At 36.7% G+C, this 14,623-nt stretch overlaps 1 protein-coding gene and 1 pseudogene across 1 annotated transcript; both read right to left on the reverse strand.

Moving 5' to 3' along the window:
* Positions 1 to 2,027: 2,027 nt before the first annotated feature.
* Positions 2,028 to 13,060, reverse strand: LEPROTL1 (leptin receptor overlapping transcript like 1). The gene is made up of 4 exons (XM_006916340.2): positions 12,909 to 13,060; positions 7,575 to 7,650; positions 5,335 to 5,521; positions 2,028 to 4,355 (listed from the first exon to the last, which is right to left on the reverse strand). Exons 1-4 carry the CDS (start codon positions 12,922 to 12,924, stop codon positions 4,239 to 4,241), a joined length of 396 nt encoding a protein of 131 aa, XP_006916402.1. The 5' UTR covers positions 12,925 to 13,060; the 3' UTR covers positions 2,028 to 4,238.
* LOC112483392 lies at positions 9,770 to 9,888 on the reverse strand (annotated as a pseudogene).
* Positions 13,061 to 14,623: the final 1,563 nt, after the last annotated feature.

Consider the following 14,623-nt stretch of genomic DNA (forward strand, 5'->3'; position numbering starts at 1 on the left):
GCAAAAAATTCGGACATTTCACAAAAGAACAGATACTTTTTAGATATTACGAATACTCATGTACACGTTTTTGTATAGATGTTTTCAATTCTTTTGGAGTGGAATTGCTGGGTCATGTGGCAACTGTTCAACTTTTTAAATTGCAAAATGTTTTCCACAACAGTTGCCCCATTTAAAATTCCCACTAGCAATATATGAAGGTTCCAATATTACATCCTTGCCATCTTATCTTTTATTCTAGCCATCCTAATGGGTATGAAGTGGTATCTCATTGTGGTTTGGATTTGCATTTCTCTAATGAATTATGTAGAGCATCTTTTCATGTATTGATATTTGTATCTTTGGAGAGATGTCTATTCATATGCTTTGCCCATTTCTTAATTGTGTTGTCTTCCCACCGTTATTTATATATTTTGGATATTTAATCCTTATAAGATATACAACTTGTAAATATCTTCTCCCATTCCATAGGTTGTCTTTTCACTTTCTTGATAGTGTCCTTTGAAGCACAATGGCTTAAAAATTTTGATGAAGCACAATTTATTTTTGCTTTGGTTGCTCATTGCTTGCCATATTTAAGAAACTATTGCCTAGTCCAAGATCACGAGGATTTACACTTATATAAATCTCAGACTTCCATAGTTTAGCTTTTACATTTAGGTCTATGATCCATTTTGAGTTAATTCTTGAATACAGTGTGAGGCAGGGGTCCAACTTCATTCTTCACCATGTGGATATCCAGTTGTCCCAGCAACATTTGTTGAAAACATTAACCTTTCCCCACTGGCACTTGCTTTTTTTTCCCCAAAAGATAAGAAAAAAAGAATCACTGGACTGCTTGGAAGGGCAAAAGTTAAAGAGATCTCCACTAGATGTGCCCCACTCCTGTAATCCAGATGTCAGGAAGTTTTCCAGTACCACCGAGGTCACGAAACCACTGCCAAAGTCACAAATCTGCATCTGGTAGAAGCAGCGGAATGCAGAATCTTGTCAGCCCCTGAAAAACTGAAAAACTTACATCTGCCGAACTTACATCTGCCAAAGTCTGCACACCACTGCTGGCAGATGGTATCTTTTGCTTTCATTCAGGTTTCCAATTAGCAAACGTTAGGTCTTTTTGAGTTAGGCTTCAGTTATCTGGAATATTTATTTTACAGGATATGTTCTGCCAGAAAATTAGGAGGCCTGTAGTAAAATAAGAGCTTCCTAATCTTCACTGAGAGAAAGGACAATACAGGTTTATGTGGAGAAAATATGAATTTGATTTCCCACCAATTTTATACATCATAAAGCATCCCGAGATCTAAAATGTACATTTCACTTAACAGTAATGCTGCATCATGGCTGCTTGCTAAATTTGATAGGCTTATTAAGAGTTATCTAAAATTTATGAATCCGGTCATGTTTAATATGTTCTAGAGTTACGCTAGAAATCTGGATTATTTTGACAATGCCTCGCAAAGTCATATTAAAGCAGATGTGAAGAACCTATAATCTGAACTTTACAAAGTATATGAGCTATAATTAGGACAATTTGGGACAAGAATCATGTCTGATAAAAGAGAACAGTACTTTTCTCTGTTTACATTGTACCACACAGATTTTTTACCTTTAACTGTTTGAAATGTTTTCAAAAGCAAAATACTCTAATAATAAATGTTAACAAATATATTAAAACATGCAGTCAAAAAAGTTCTGAAATTTAAGAACTAGTACAACCTTGATTTTAGATTATCAGTAGTCAAATTTTTTATGTCAACAAAACCTCTATGGCTGTTTTTATAAAAGGTTGGGTGAAATTCTACTTCCCCAGATTGCCAATCCTTTTCTATAGCTCAAAATCATAGGGCTCCATTGTAATATTTATTACTATGGTTTCAATTTTATTGGGAAGCTAAACTTCTGCAAGTCTAATGTTATAACTAATGTCACAGTTGCTTTATATCACACTATTAAAATGGATAATGCACTTCAGGAACTGAAGTGTGTAGCACATTTTCATTTCAAAAACACCCACAAACTAAAAATAGATATTTAAAATCTTTATTGTTTCATCATCAAAATCTTCTTTCCATAGAAGAATGGCAATGCAGTATCAGTGCATATTCTATGGAAAATTCATACCTCAAGTAACTAGACTAGAAATCTGAGACAGCACTATGTCAAGCTAGTATGCAAGATCAAAGACACAATGCTGCCAAAGCAGTTAGTATACAGAAAGAATATGCAGCTGTTAGAAAAAGTCTATGGGCCAGCGAATGAAACAGTTGTAGTGCACTGCACTAACATTCTAGAAGAGAAAATGGGGAAGGACCAGAGAATGTACTTCCTGCCAAAAAAATCGAGTACATCACAGGCACTGAGTTTCCAACTGTTTTACCAGCTAATTCATGTGTACCTGTACCTTCTTTAAGTCTACATTATAACACTGCAAACCGTTTTCAGCCTAACGTGTAATGGGAAAACCACATGCAGATATTTCATTCTGCTTCCCATCTCACAGCTAAAAGTTAACAACTTGAGTTCAGCTATAAAACCTGTGGCCTTTAGGCATCTTTAGTAAAAAGATAAACAAACCCAAAATTTGTTCCCATTTTCTTGAGAAATAAACTTTATAAAAACAAGAGATAGCTGTCATGATTACTCAGTTTTGTCTGAAGGCAAAACAATTTTTATGTAAGTATACTGAATAAACATACAAACAAATATCCTTAACAAAATACTGGCAGATCAACTTGAACATTTTCATAATTAGCTCCTGAAAAAAGTACTGATAATTCTGAGCTGCAAATAACCACTACGATTTGATCATGCCTGGTTACTGGGAAGTTTTAGGTCAGGTTTGTGTCTGAAGCTGCTATACAGCTGGATTTAGCTTCTTTGCATTAATTCACACAATAAATGCCATTAAAAGGAAACAGCAGATCTATCATGATGAAATAAAAATCAAAATAATTGAGAGGTATACAGGAAACTTGTCTTAAATATTTTTAAATTACATATGATATAATCTTAGAGAATAAGAACTAAAATTACCATGGTCTAAATCTTAAATTGTTGATGTATGAATTATCTGCGATATTAACAAGTCACTTGTTAATCGTGTCAAGGCCTTGTGGGACACAGGGGGCACTCTGAATGCATGGCATAGCAATTCCTTTCTAGGTGAGTTACACGTCTCCAATTTAAAGTGTTATTAAGCTATATATGAAAAGTAATTTTACTTAATATATACATTGTACAAAATAATTTAAAAGGAGGGAGCAAGGAAAGGTTTTCTGGTATATATGATGCAAACATACAACTTTCCCTTATCAGTAGTAGTTCCATGAATGTCCATTTTACCCATGGTAAAACATGAAAGGCTGATAGAACACCAAAATTTTCATTTATAAATAGAAACAGGATTCAAAAAATGGAATTTCAACATCGCTTCTTCCCACAATGCAACTCATCCTACTTTAACTATTGTAGACATAAATAAAAATCATATGTCAAAATCTGTTTTTTACACTTTTACCTTAAAATTTAACAAAAAATTCTTCTAACAGTTGAAAAGAAAAGCACTCCTTTGTAGCAATTCCATAAAATAATTTTCAATTCACAAAACACCTGCTTACTGGCAAAACCAGCAACACTTATAGAGGGCATGGGCATTAATACTTGGCCCCTCTGAGGTATAAATGCAGCTATATTTGCACTGAGTATATAGTCTATAAGGTATGCCAACAGTCTGCATGTTTGCATAAAATTGGGAGTGATGTCATCCTGACTGATTGAAAACGTACTTTTATAACTTTTTGTAATAACAAAGGTTAAATAATTTTAAAAGAAAGGATACACTTTAGCCCAGTAACAGCAGAAATCTAACTGCTAACCAACGTGAATGGTTATTACATTTAAAAAATGTTTAATGTCGCATATTGATCCAAAAAAAAAAAAAAAAACCGAAAAACTGAACAGGGAAAACACATAAATATTTGAAGTCAGCAGGACACCACAAAAAGCATACTACAGGTAAGTGGGAAATCAGTCAAGCTTTTCTAAAAGAGAAAATACTTTTAATCCTTTAGCAAGTCTCTGTGAAAATAGTATGCTTACAATAAAAGTGAGAAGGGAGCACCTAAAATACCCCCAAGAGGCTTGCTATACCATTCAGCATTGCTGCCCCCTCTCCTGTGTGCATGGATGGCCAACAAATGACAAGAAGTCCATTTAACAAGAGTTCAGTAATTTCTTCACCACTGCTGCCAACTGAAGTCATCATTGCTTCCAAAGACCAAGAAAAAGCCCAGTATAGTTGCAAAGATGACTGTGTTTCCTGTGAGAACAAGTGCACAAGCTCCCCACTCAATCTATGGAAATAAGATATAAACACTCAGTTAATAGACACACAAAGAGCAAAAAGATAATGAAAAGCGAATCAAGGCTCTAGTCATGTCAGTCATGATCTAAAACAAGTATGATTTGTAATAATAACTTTTACACTACTGAACACTTAATAGTACTTCTATATTGCTACTTTTATTTATCTCTGGTTCCTTAAGAAAGACAAAGTCATGGAAAGATGATTAGCTATTCAAAAGCAACTTGACTTCTGGGCTAGGAAAAAGCAGCACAGAATGCCACAATTTTCTGTTTATAAAAAATACTTTTATTTATCTCTGGTTCCTTAAGAAAAAAAAAGTCAGGAAAGATTGATTAGCTTTCAAAAGCAACCTTGACTTCTGGGCTAGGAAAAAGCAGCACAGAATGCCACAATTTTCTGTTTATAAAAAATTTGTTCCAACTCTTCCTTAGTGAATCTAATATTTTATCTAGAAAACAGATTAAATTTAAATTATCAGAGGTGAAAACAAACTCATGTACATTCTTTTAAAGGGGCAGGAAGAGTAATTGCCCCCTCCATGTAGAAAGGTGGCCAGTCCCTGTCTTCTCTGCCTTCTGTACCTCCCCAGAGGTGGAGGGACTGGGGAATGTGGGAGGAAGAACAGAGTATATGTAGCCCAGCCCCTTCTCCTCTTTTGCACTTTCTCACTTGCAAAGAACACAAAATCTCCTTGGATCTTCCGTGTTTTAAGCTGTACAGGGCAGGCCTGTGGCTGTTCAGCACTGGTTTGGTTAGTTGTCCCAACTCTCAGATCAAAGGATTGGCAAAGCCAACCGCTGCTGCAGACCCCAGCCATACTCTCCAATATAATATTTATCAGTTAACAACAATAAAAGATTTTTATCTCTATCCTCTAGGTTGCTATGTCTCTTTCTTTTTCATGTTATTTAACAAAAACTTTTTGCTCCGAGAAACTTTCATTAGTGAAGAATGCATTCACTTACCAGATGTGCTCTGGCAAATACAATAGGGAGTCCAAAAGCTGAGACGACAATGCCTGTTGTAAGAAATATGGCAAGTTCCTTACAAGCGTTACTCATAGCATCTGTATCATCCACTAATCTTCTTGCTATGCAGTATGGAATAGGTGATAGGATGTAAAAAAACAGAACAAAGAGAGGCCAGTATTGGCTAGAAAAAGAAAAATAAGTTAATATAGTTTTTGCTATGTCGTTTTCTTACATATAAAATATACTTCAAAAAATAAAGACCAAAGAAACATTGCAAAGTAGTTTAAAAACATGATAGTTTAAAAATAAGCTATAACTTGAACACTGAAAACAGAAACATTTAGTCACAGTATTCTTAATGTCAATTATGACACAATAATGAAATATTTCTTATGTCACAAAAGAAAATGCTTTATAAATTATAACACCTGGAATCAAGGCCTAAAATTAAAAATATTTTTCATTTTAGGTTATCAATAAATAGGCATACAAAAAATGAGAATATTAACACAATAATTTTTAAAAGTCCAGATGCATGCCCTTGACTTCAATGATATCCTATCTTAGCATTAAGCTGGAACACCTTCAAACTTTTCTTAGGTCACCAGGAATTCCCAAAATACTGAAATCAAAATACGGAAAATGAACTGAAAGTAATATTGAAGGCTTTCAGCCAGAACTCAAAATTTATCACAATAAAAATAGATGGCTTTTAGTCTACAGTCTGGCTATTGTATTGTGCCAATGTCATTTCCTGGTTTTGCTAACATAACTATAGTTATGTAAGACAGTACCACTGGGGGAAGCTGTGTGAAAGGTACAGGGGACCACCATGTACTACTTTTGCAAATTCTAGAGAGTCCATAATTATTTCAAAATAAAAAGTTAAAAACAATCTTTAAAACTACTGTAAAATAAACTACACATAATAGTGGAGATTTGCTTATACTTACAGGTTTATGATAAGCAAAGATTTATCTATGTTTTTACTAAAAATCTTTTCCTAAACATGGTAATAGAAAAAATTATAAATGAACAAATGCTAAGGAACAAACTCCACTTGAAACCTGTAATTTTATTATCCAATGTCACTTCAGTAAATTAAAAAAAAAAAAAAGAAAGAAAAAAATTCAAACACTACAAAAGCACAAAATGGTGGAACCTCAAAGTTGCCGACATCTCCCCTACCCACTCTTCTATTGAGCTTCTTGTGGATCCTTTCATATTTCCATACAGATAAACTTTAAAATATATGAATGAATCACTGCACTTTTTCATTTAACAATATATCTTGAACTTTATATATTAGCACTTACAGCTCTTCCTCATTCTTTTTAAGACTGCTTCATATTTCCATTGGTGGATGTGCCATAATTTAAACATTTTCTTTTGATAGACCTTTAGGAGGCTTCCAGTTTTTTTTTTTTTTTTTTTTATAAACAAGGCTGCCATGAACATCCACACTCTCATCCAACTACACATATCTTTGCAAACTTCTGCAGCAGATTCTTATGAGAAATTCTAAGAAGTGGAAGAGCTAGTTCAAAGAATAGATACGTTTTGAGAGCTGCAAGCAAACTGGCCTCCAAAACTCCCCTTATTTATACTCTACTCACAGTACATGACAATGCCTATTTGCTCGTATCTTTTATTTTTGCCAATGGATTTCATTTAGTTTTGAGTGAGATTAAGTATATTTTCATGTGTTACATGCAATATGCAGTTCTTTTTCATATTTGTTGAAAACGTTTTTGTTGTTCATATGTCTTATTTTTCTACTGAGTTGTCTATATTTTTCTAATTTATCCTATTAATTTTTAAAAGTTCTTTCTATTCTAAGGTAAGTAATTGCTTACATGACTTTTTTCTTAGTTAACTGTCTGTTGACTCTGCTTATGGTATTTTTTTACTGAAAAGACATTTTTAATTTTCTTGTATTTAATTTCATCAGTAGGGGCTCCAAAATGAGCTGTGGTGCTGGACTATTCCATTGCTTGCTATCTTACCATTACAAACTTAGCAGTAGTTTAGGAACAATAGCTGAAAGTCTCTTTTGCACTTTGGTGTCCTAAAATATTTACAAATTTTAAGTGAAAACTTTTTGTCCGTGGCAAATGAACATTTCTTAGGATTACTTCTACAGCAGTAAAGAAATAAAATAAAATAAAATAAAATTAAGCTATAAAAGTAGAAAACCTTTGTTATACACTCAAAAAGATAAAAATTTTACATACTTGTATATAGGAAGGGCACATCCAAGCATCAAAAACATCAACCCAATTGCTCCTCCAAAGGACAAACTAATCAAAGCTGCAAAGTAGATAAAAAGTCAAATAGAAATATTAAATTAGTATTATTTTTATTAAGTCTGAACATTACTTATGATTCCTGAAGCAAAAAGCAAAACAACACACACACACCCTCCAAAAGTGTATTGAAAGTGAGTATTTTCTGAAGTGTAAGTTATCTAGTCTCAGAATAAGTCTTCTGTAGCATCTTCAAGGCAAAGTAAAGCAATATTGATTTTCAAAGCCCTGATGTATCACTAGCACATTGCTGCATTCCCTAATTACTGGTTTCATTTCTAATGAGTATCCCAGCCTGCAAGATCAATGCTCCTTCAGATGTTAGTAGTATATTTACTCCACAGATCATTACAGCTTTGAAAAGCAGTATGTGGAGGAACTCTACACTGTCAGCTTTACTGGACTTCAGAAGCCTCATCCTTTGGGAAAATCTCTCTGGCTCAGCTCCTGTTTCTTTGTATGTAAGTACACCCCAACACACACGAAACTAGTGAGAAAAAGTGTCTAAGAATATCTGTAGTTAATAATTTTAATCAATCAATTTTACTGAGTTGTCAATTAATTTAACCAATTTAATTTTATTAGCGGGCTTTAAATAGTTGGTAAAACTATAGCAAGGTTTCCTCCTCAAAACTCCTATACACTAGAAAATGTGCAGGACAATGGATACAATCATTCTGTGGTATTACTATTTTTAAGACATTATCACAAGCAACAGATGCATTCTACAGGTGAAATAGTTTCTAAAGTTACACACACATACAAAGCATTATATTTTACAAAGTATTTTCACATACATCAGTGAGTAGAAACGACTTTCTTGAATAGGCATAGTTAATCAATGGCCTAGAATTAAGCAAAGAAATAAATGATCAATTTATTTTGAGTTCTATATGACCCATATTTCTGCAACTACAGTGGCTAAGAGAACAACGTCTTTTTTTTTTTCCAATGATGTAGTTAAAATTCGAGAGTTGTAGGTCTAAAAGTCACCAAGACAAAATCTAACATGTACATACCAAAATTAACAGTAAAAGAGTTAAATGCTGCTATACTACTGATATACTTCTGTGAATTGAAAGTCATAATCAAGGACACCCACTGACATGGTAGCTTGGCAGATGTAGTTTCCATTTAGATCGTTGACATAGGTCATGTCAACTCTGAATGCATTTACTTAGTCCTTAATGCTAGTTACAGAAAGAAAATTTGCACTTTTATTTTACAGCAAATGGGGAACTTTAAATTTACAAAGGGAATGAAATGTAAATGATGAGAAAAATACTGAGTTTATCATTTGCTTTGGTCAGTTCAAAATAGGTCCTTATAATCTTCCCTGCTTACTTCTCCTGACATGTATCAATCACATCAGGCTACTTGTCTTTGCCCTCTGTACTCCAGTGACACTGGCTCTCTCTGCTTTCCTGGAAATCAGCGTTTCCTCACCCATATGGCCACTGCATGTTGTCTCTTCTACCTCAGACACCTTTTTATTCATGTTTCATTGAAAAAATGTCTACTGAATACCAAATATGGGGATATGTTAATAAACGAGATAAGGCCTGTTTACACTCACGGAGGTTGCATTCTTATCCAACTCCTTCTTTCCTTCAAGTTATCTCCTACTTTTCCTTCAGATTTTAGCTCAATCCTTTTTTCTTTGGTGAAGTTTTTCTAAATCTCCTGACTAGACCAATTTCCCTTATTATATTAATTAATTAATTCAACAAGTATCTATTGAGCACCTAATGTGTGTCACACACTGTTCTTAATACTGGAGATAAGAGCAATAAATATAATCAAAGCTCTTGCTCTCATGAAGCTTACATTACTAGTGGGAGAATACGATGATAAAAAAGTAAGCAAATTTCAAGTGCTATGAAAAAAAAATCAGGTAAAGGGAGGGAGTGCTACTCTAGACACAGTGACCTGGGAAGTCATCTCCAATGAGGTGGTATCTGAGCAGAGATCTATATGAAATCAGGCAGTGAATCATATGGATATTTGCAGGGAGCATTTCAGGCAGAGGTTCATACATGTGCAGATGTTCTCCTTGCACTGTACGCCCCTGCCCTCTGCAGTTATCACAGCTGTAATATATATATATGTGTTTTTTTTTTTAATGCCTACAGCACCTGTTATTCCCAGGTGGTCTCCCATCCAAGTACTAACCAGGCCTGACACTGCTTAGCTTCCGAGATCAGATGAGATTGGGCCCATTCACGGTGGCATGGTTATAGACATGCAGCTGTAACCTTATACTGATTTATATTTGTCTTTCCTTCTAAACTGTTCTCTCTACAAGGGAAAAGTTCTGTTGTTGATGCTCATGCCCCAGCTCTTTAATAATAAATATCTGTAGAATGAATGAAGGGAACCAAAGGCGGGTAAAAAAAAAAAGAGAGAGAGAGAGAGAGAGAAGGGGTGGAGAAGGAAAGATAATACCTTATGTAACAAAGCAGAAACAGTACTTAACTGAAAGTCAGGAGATGCTGGGTCCTACCTCCTACCACTCACATATTAGCTGTCTAAATAATTACATCTGAGTGCCAGTTCCTTCTTCCATAAAATGAGAGTTGAACTAGATCTAAAATGCAAATTCTCTGAACACCAAAGATATCTGTTATAAGACAGGCTGAAGAAGTAAAAAACCATCTTTACTTGTTTAATGTAGTTGCCAAACAGCTAAGTACATAAATACTATATGGTAACACCTTATTTTTTCAGGAGCCATTTATCCAAAATATAACTAAGAATCCTGGAAGACACAAAGGTTGTGAAAGAGATGAAAGAGATGTCACAAAGCCCATACACTAAAGTTAGCATTCTATATAAACAGACCCTTAGGCTCTTATTCAGAGGTTATTTATTCATGTTTTGTAATGCAATTGTTGTTTGCAAATTTCAGAACAAAAAATTCTTAAAGGATAGTCTATGCTCATTTATATTTTTTCAACAGCAATTCATGTACTCAGAATAAAATTAAGTGAAAATTAACTTTCCTTTCCCAGAAAAGATCACTGTTACCTTATCTTGTAACATAACATTTTGTAAGTTTGATGATCTTGTTTTCCATATTGAAACAAACAAGAAAGAGGAGGTAGCATTGCATATAAGCAAGATCTGCTCTGAAAGGAGGGAGGAGACTGAAAAAAATTTTAAATCAGGCAGAAAAACTCTCAAAAAGCATACCAGTTTTTGATAATCTTGGCTAAGAGGCCAGTAGCCTTAGGGCTCAGTTTCTGAGGATAACTCTGTTCTGCAACAGAGAACAATTAATGTTCTTGTCAAAAAAAATCTATAAATTTTTTTAGTATACTCTTAAAAAATTAATGAAAGATAACTTTTGGAAAAAAATCAAGGAAGTAAAATGAGATAAGATTCAGATATCAAAAAATTATTTTATGTGATATCTCACTTCCCAGTCATACTGGTTAAGATAAAAGCCAATGGCGTTAAATTGCTCTCAAGTGTTCCCAAAACTTATAGTTTCTCAGTCTTATGAAATCAGCAACTAGGCTGACTTATATACAAATTTCATCATTTATGTATAAATGGTTGTCCTAGATGACACATCGACAAAACAAGAATTTATACTGTAAATGAGTGATGCAACATTTGGAAGCAAAACTTAGATGAGTCTGGTTTCTCTTCCCAAAACTTCTATGCTAGGGACCGAACAGCCCAATTATCTAAACTCTAGAGACAGAGTGCAGTTCTGTGATTACAAAGAAATTAGAGTAGAAGAGGGGACTTGTACCCTAACCTGGGAGTTACCAGAAAAACCCAATATATAACAAAGAAACAAACAAATGGCTCAAGAAATAAGTAATGGACTCCAATTATAGTAACATTCCTCGTTAATATAAAGAGAGGCCATTAGGAAGAAACATCCTGATAAAGAATCATAATCATATCAGAAAATCTTACTGAAACCAAAAGTGTAAGTACAATTCCATCTGAGACACTTTCACCTAATTACATTGACCTAGGTTTACAGAAAGAAATTAGTTATTTTAAGAGAGAGACTCCTGCACTAACAACACGAGGAAATAGGGAAGAACAGAGAACCTGGCAACATTCTAAAAACCACAGCATTCGATCATAACTGCCTTTCACAGAAGGATTTGAAAAGGGCTATTACAGTTCAAAAGAAGATTAAAAAGTATCTCAGTTGCTCAAAAGACATTTTATATGGGAAATAAAATGTTTTCAGACATTAAAAACTAAACAGTAAAAATGTGACTCTGCGAAAGAGGCTCAGCAAAAGCTGTCCTTAAAGAAAAGAAATTATAGAAAAAAACACCGCTATCAAAGTTCTTCACTTCCTGCTTCGCTGCCCATTTACAAAGCCGCAGGTCAGGAAATCAATGTAGAAAGAGTTAAGAATGCTGTTAATGGTTATCTGCTTCATTCACACTACAAAACTTCTAAACAGATGGAAAGAATGCAACATTCCCATTTCTAAAGAACATATGCGAACAAGTAATTTTCCCTTAAGTTTTAACACTATTTTATCTTAAAACAAACAAACAAACAAACAAACAAAACCCTAACTAAATAAAAACTTTGAAATGTGAAAAAGCCTCAATGTGCAACTGTGGAGAGGGTAGAGAACAGGAGCTCTTGGGAGTCGATTACAGGGTCTAGTCTATCCGACAAACACAACAAATGAAAATGCATCAGTTTTAGGAGCGTATACAGGTCATGAGAGTGGATGTGATCGCCGAGGTTTCGAAACCGTCCCTAAACCCTTCCAGGGCGTTCCTGAGGGATTCGTTCGGCTCAGCACCCGAAGATCGCACTTGCGCCTTTAAATGGGAAACGACACTGATTTTCCATAATTGGCATCTTCTAGTGGCCTCAACCCCCTCAAACCCACACTCCGCCGTCCTCTCTCTCGGATGCAAACTCCTGCAAAACGTGTCTGATAGCCGGAGTCGCAGCGGGACTTTTAACAGACCGCGGACTTCATCCCTTGTACGGGGGGCGATGGGTGGGAGAGAGGCTGCAGAAATCAGCAGAAAGTGTAGGCTGATGGAGAAACCGCCGTCCTGGCTGCCCTCTCAAAGAGGGCGCCGCGCCCACCTCCGCTCCCAAGCTGCGAGGGCGGAGGCGGGGGCCCGGGGTCCGTCTCCGGAGCAGGGACCCCGTGGCGCGCGCCAGAGCTGGGGCGGCAGCGCGCGTGGGCCGCATGGGACCCCCTTCTCCCTCCCTCCGGGCGGTCACCCAGCCCTCCGGCGCCCAGCGCCCCAGGCCCACCTTTGATGCCAGCCATGGCGGTGACGTCGCTCCTGACTCCAGGATCCGAGGCGGCAGCGGCGGCGGCGGCAGCCGGGAGACCACAGATGCGCGGCGACACCGACCAGACAACACCCGGAAGTGCGCGACGCAGCACTTCCGCCGGCGGCTCGCGCTCGCGCGGCGGCGCGAGGGGCGCGGAAGGCGCGCGGGCATGGGACTGTCGGGCCGAACCCTTTCTTTCTTCCTTGCAGCGCCCTCGGAGGCTTTCCTCCCAGCCTCGCATTTGGGGCGTGCGGACAGCAGCCCCCAGATTCCTCTCGGAGTTGGTGGAAGCTCTATTCTGAAGCTTCTCTCCGGTATCCCGCAACATCCTGCATCCTTTGAGAAAGAGGGAGCGCGAGTAGCTTTGAGAGGCATGGTGATGTCTTTGGGGGATTATTTTGCGGTCTTCCAAGCATACCCATTTCTCTTTTCCCAGTCTTGTAATAAAATAGAAGTACAGCTAGTTGGGTGGTCCGCACTTGGTTCCTCGGTTTCCGACGCAGAACTAATGATCTGGTGAGATCTCCCTTCTTCCAGAAAAGGGAGCAGCGAGACCCAGTAAAGGGTGGGTTTAATACAAATCCGACCTCTTGGAAGTCTGTGAGAATCACTGGGTTTTAAAATTGTTTTGGTGGTAACAGCGTTAGGAAAAAAGGAGAAAGCAGAGGTATAAATACATTTATTTCAGTCATTGTAGAAATTTATTGAACGCATTATGCGTTGGGGTGAGCAAAACTAGGAACAGTTTCTGTCCTCCAGAAGCTTGCAGTTTAGCGAGAGAGACGGACACAAGAAAGTGAAGTTGCAACAATAATTGCTAGGAAAGTGGGTAAATAGCCCTATGAAAGCCTTCCATTTAGTTCAGTCAGAAAAGATTTCCCAGAGGGAGGGACAAAGATGGATGAATAAGTATATTAAACTAGAGAAGAGGCAAAAGCCATCGCAGGGAGGGAATAGTGTGTTTGTGGAGGAGTAGAGGGTAGTGAGTTTTGGCGGCAGACTTGGAGCCAAGATCTTGGTCTGCTGGAGAGAGGAGAGGCCAGTGAGATTGTTAGAGTTTGCGGTGGACATCATGATTGTACAGCAGAGTCCTATATAAAGAGCCCCTTCCCCACTTCTGAGAAATGAGAATCTTTTGAAGAGTTTTAAAAAGATAAAGGTAGAGATAGGTGACATAAGGTTTGAATTTTTACTTTTGTTTCTTCCATCAGACTAAAAAGGGCATATAAAACCTTGAGTGAATGGTTAGAAGAGATGTTTCCAATATGCCTTAAAGAGCTACTGGAAAGCTAAAGGCATTGTCCACCCTGCCTCCCTACTTCTAGGGTTGAGTTACATTTTTTTAAACAGGTCACTTCTTGAGGCTTAATGTCCCAAATAAATCTATAGGTGTCTTGTGGAGTAGAAGTTTTTTATATTCAAGTTAGTGTAAAAAGTTCTGCTGTCTTCTGTACTATGAAGAGTTTCCACTGAAGCATTGTGGTAGCAAAACAATAAGACAGACTTGAACATATGCTGTGGAAATGTTGCTGTTTAGACAGTCTGTGAACAACCAGCTATCTTCTCTTAAAATGAAGCAGGCGTATGCATCCTTCTCCCCAATCATCTTGACAAGAGGAGGTAGAATTCCTGGTGAAGTATAATGATTCAATCCTAAGTAGTGACCACTATTTTGTTTCACAGTATTCCAT

Source organism: Pteropus alecto, unplaced genomic scaffold (assembly GCF_000325575.1).
Source record: "Pteropus alecto unplaced genomic scaffold, ASM32557v1 scaffold24, whole genome shotgun sequence".
In the NCBI taxonomy this organism is placed as follows: domain Eukaryota; kingdom Metazoa; phylum Chordata; class Mammalia; order Chiroptera; family Pteropodidae; genus Pteropus; species Pteropus alecto.